This window comes from Entamoeba nuttalli, assembly GCF_000257125.1.
Source record: "Entamoeba nuttalli P19 unplaced genomic scaffold asmbl_2456, whole genome shotgun sequence".
Taxonomy (NCBI): domain Eukaryota; phylum Evosea; order Mastigamoebida; family Endamoebidae; genus Entamoeba; species Entamoeba nuttalli.
Window position 1 is genome coordinate 1 of NW_008575337.1, and position 2,705 is coordinate 2,705.

Genomic DNA, 2,705 nt, shown 5'->3' on the forward strand with positions numbered 1-2,705 from the left:
ATTAATTTGATTTATGACAAATAACGTTTGAATATTTTATTTCTTATATCAAACGTTAATAACATCTAGATAGCAATTAAAACAGAATTACCGAATGAGCTTCAACAATTTCTAAATGATGTCCATCAACTTAGAGTTCAATTATTCCACATCCATACAGATATTAATGTACTGAATGAAAAGTTAATGCTTATTCAACTTGATGACACTGAAGAAGGTTCTGATCAAAGCAGTATCAAACAACTCATCAGTAAACTATGTAAAGAGTCAATGAAATTTGAAAAGGAAATCAAAGAAATGAAAAAGATAAATGACCTTTCAATGAATAGTTCATCAAATGAAACAATAGACAGAATTAAAAAAAATCATCTAAATTCATTAACCATACAATTTGTTTCTTTAATGAGACAATACCAGACAATTCAATTAGATATAAAGTCATCACTTAAAATGAAAGTCATTAGAAAAATGAAAATTTGTTTGTTTTTCTCATTGTTTTAAGCATATTACTCAATCATAGATAATCCATCTCTCAATGATAATGTGATTGAAGAGAGTGTTGAAAAGAAAAATACTGAAAACACCCTTATTCAACAGCTCCAACAGGAAGAAGATCAAATTGCACTTAACTTTTTGGAAGAACGACATAGAGAGTTGTTGTCAATTAATGATGCTATTGAAGAAATTAATGGGATGTTTGTCAGTCTGGCTGTACTAATTGAAACACAAGGAGAGTTAATTAATTCAATAGAAGAGAACTGTAACTCAACAAAAGAATATACCAAACAAATAAATGAAGAGTTACAAAGAACATATCATCTTAAAAAAAAATTAGTAATAGTTTGTTATTTTTTAAAAAAGATTATTTAGAATAAATACTTAAGAAAATCATTAGAAAATAATTATTTTCACAATTTTCATTGTGATTATTCTTGTTTTGATACTTTGTATCATTGGAATTATAGTAGGAGTCTATTTAATGAAAAAGTCTACCATTTAACTAGAATTTCTTTATCAGATGAATTTCTTCACTTTTAAATATTATGAGTATCATAACAAATAAACAACCAAAATCATTTAAAAATATCCAAGTTTCATTAGTTAATTCTTTGTGGGTTGAACTTGTACTTCTTGTTATCGCCGTTCAACATAACCATTCTCTTACTATAAAGATATCTAAGATAGGCTCTTCCTGATGGGAATTTCTTCTTTCCAGTATCTACTTTTTCTGGTTTCTTAGTTTGATTTCTGACTTTACCAGCTCTTGTTAAACCTCCGTGAACTTTTCCCATTGTTGACTCTTAACGACTTATTTTCAAGTGCTTATTTTTTTCAAATTACCCTAAAGGGTTATTTATTATATTTTGTTTTTTCTTTTACTATTACTTATTTTAGTTCATCCTTCAAAGAAACACAAAAACTACAAGAATAACAAAAAATGATGACTTAAAGCTGAGTTGAAAGGGTAGTTTCTTGAATCACTTTAATTGCTTTGTCATTAAGAGAGTCAATAGCCTTACTTAATTCTTCAATAAGAGTAATACCATTAGAAAGTATTTTCTATAAATATAAGTATTATTTAATGAAATAAAAAACAAAACAAACATTTGATGTAATATCATCATAAAGTATAAGAATACCATTATTCTGATCAATGATACCATTAATCTTTTCTTCAAGAATCATAATACTAATAACTTTTTCTACAGCATGAACTTCCATTCCAACTAATTTAGAAACATGAGATAATTCAATTGAAGAATATGGTTCAAGTACACGAGCAATATTTTCTTGAACTAATGCATCATAAAGAATAGTAAGGTTTTCTTTAACAAATTCATCTCCAAATAATTGATTATTAAATTTCTTTGATATTTCATCATACATTTCAATACTACGAGCATTAAATGCTTTAGACACTTCTTTAATAGAAACAATTTCAATATCATCAGAATATCTAATAGCATTTTTACTTGAAAGAACAGAGTCAATTTCATTAATTTTTTTTTGCATTAATTTCATTAAAATAAGGTATTTAAGTGCTGAAATTGTTTGTGTTTTTAATGATAATGAATGATAATTTTCAAATGCTTCATAGAAATAACTTGCTGCAGTAATATAGTCATGTTCTTCTCCATTAATAAATCCACTACAAATATCTAATTCTCCTTGAAGTGTTGGATTAATATAAATTGAATTGGCATCAACACGAGCACCAGTCATAGCACCACGTGCCTTAGTTAAATTTTTCACTTTTCTATGAACTTTAGCTTCTAATAATTGTAATTCAACAGCAAGAACTTTATCATCTGTTCTTTTTGCATTTTTTAATAATTCAGTAATTAATGGTAATGCTTTACTGCATTGTCCATTTTCATAATAATATTGAGCAAGTCGTTGTTCTAACTTTTGTCTTAAATAAGTTCTATTTGAAACTTTAGCCCATTCAATTGTTTGTTCACAAACAGAAATAAGTAAATGAGATGAGTTTGATATTCCAGAAAGTGTATCAAGAATTTCAAATAAACTTTTAACTATTTTTGCTTTACTCATTGTTTTGTCACTACAAATTTTTTGAACATAGTTATTTAATCCATTAATATCATTAGTACTGGAATAGTGTTTAATAGATGTAACTATTTCACTCATATTATTATTGAAGTTTTTTTTATTTTTTTTAAGTTTTTAACTTTTTTAATTTTTTT

The 2,705-nt window shown here is 26.0% G+C and overlaps 3 protein-coding genes across 3 annotated transcripts; 1 reads left to right on the forward strand and 2 right to left on the reverse strand.

Annotated features, from left to right (window-relative positions):
* Window positions 1-186: 186 nt before the first annotated feature.
* ENU1_026140 (syntaxin PM family protein) lies at window positions 187-1,000 on the forward strand (the record flags this gene model as incomplete). Its single annotated transcript, XM_008857152.1, has 3 exons — window positions 187-478; window positions 521-840; window positions 896-1,000. 3 exons carry the CDS (start codon window positions 187-189, stop codon window positions 998-1,000), a joined length of 717 nt encoding a protein of 238 aa, XP_008855374.1.
* A 97-nt stretch (window positions 1,001-1,097) lies between these two features.
* ENU1_026150 (ribosomal protein s30, putative) lies at window positions 1,098-1,292 on the reverse strand (the record flags this gene model as incomplete). The annotated part of the gene is made up of 1 exon (XM_008857153.1): window positions 1,098-1,292. The coding sequence occupies one exon, from the start codon at window positions 1,290-1,292 to the stop codon at window positions 1,098-1,100; it is 195 nt and encodes a 64-aa protein (XP_008855375.1).
* A 154-nt stretch (window positions 1,293-1,446) lies between these two features.
* ENU1_026160 (proteasome regulatory subunit, putative) lies at window positions 1,447-2,649 on the reverse strand (the record flags this gene model as incomplete). Its single annotated transcript, XM_008857154.1, has 2 exons — window positions 1,447-1,560; window positions 1,606-2,649. The coding sequence occupies 2 exons, from the start codon at window positions 2,647-2,649 to the stop codon at window positions 1,447-1,449; spliced, it is 1,158 nt and encodes a 385-aa protein (XP_008855376.1).
* Window positions 2,650-2,705: the final 56 nt, after the last annotated feature.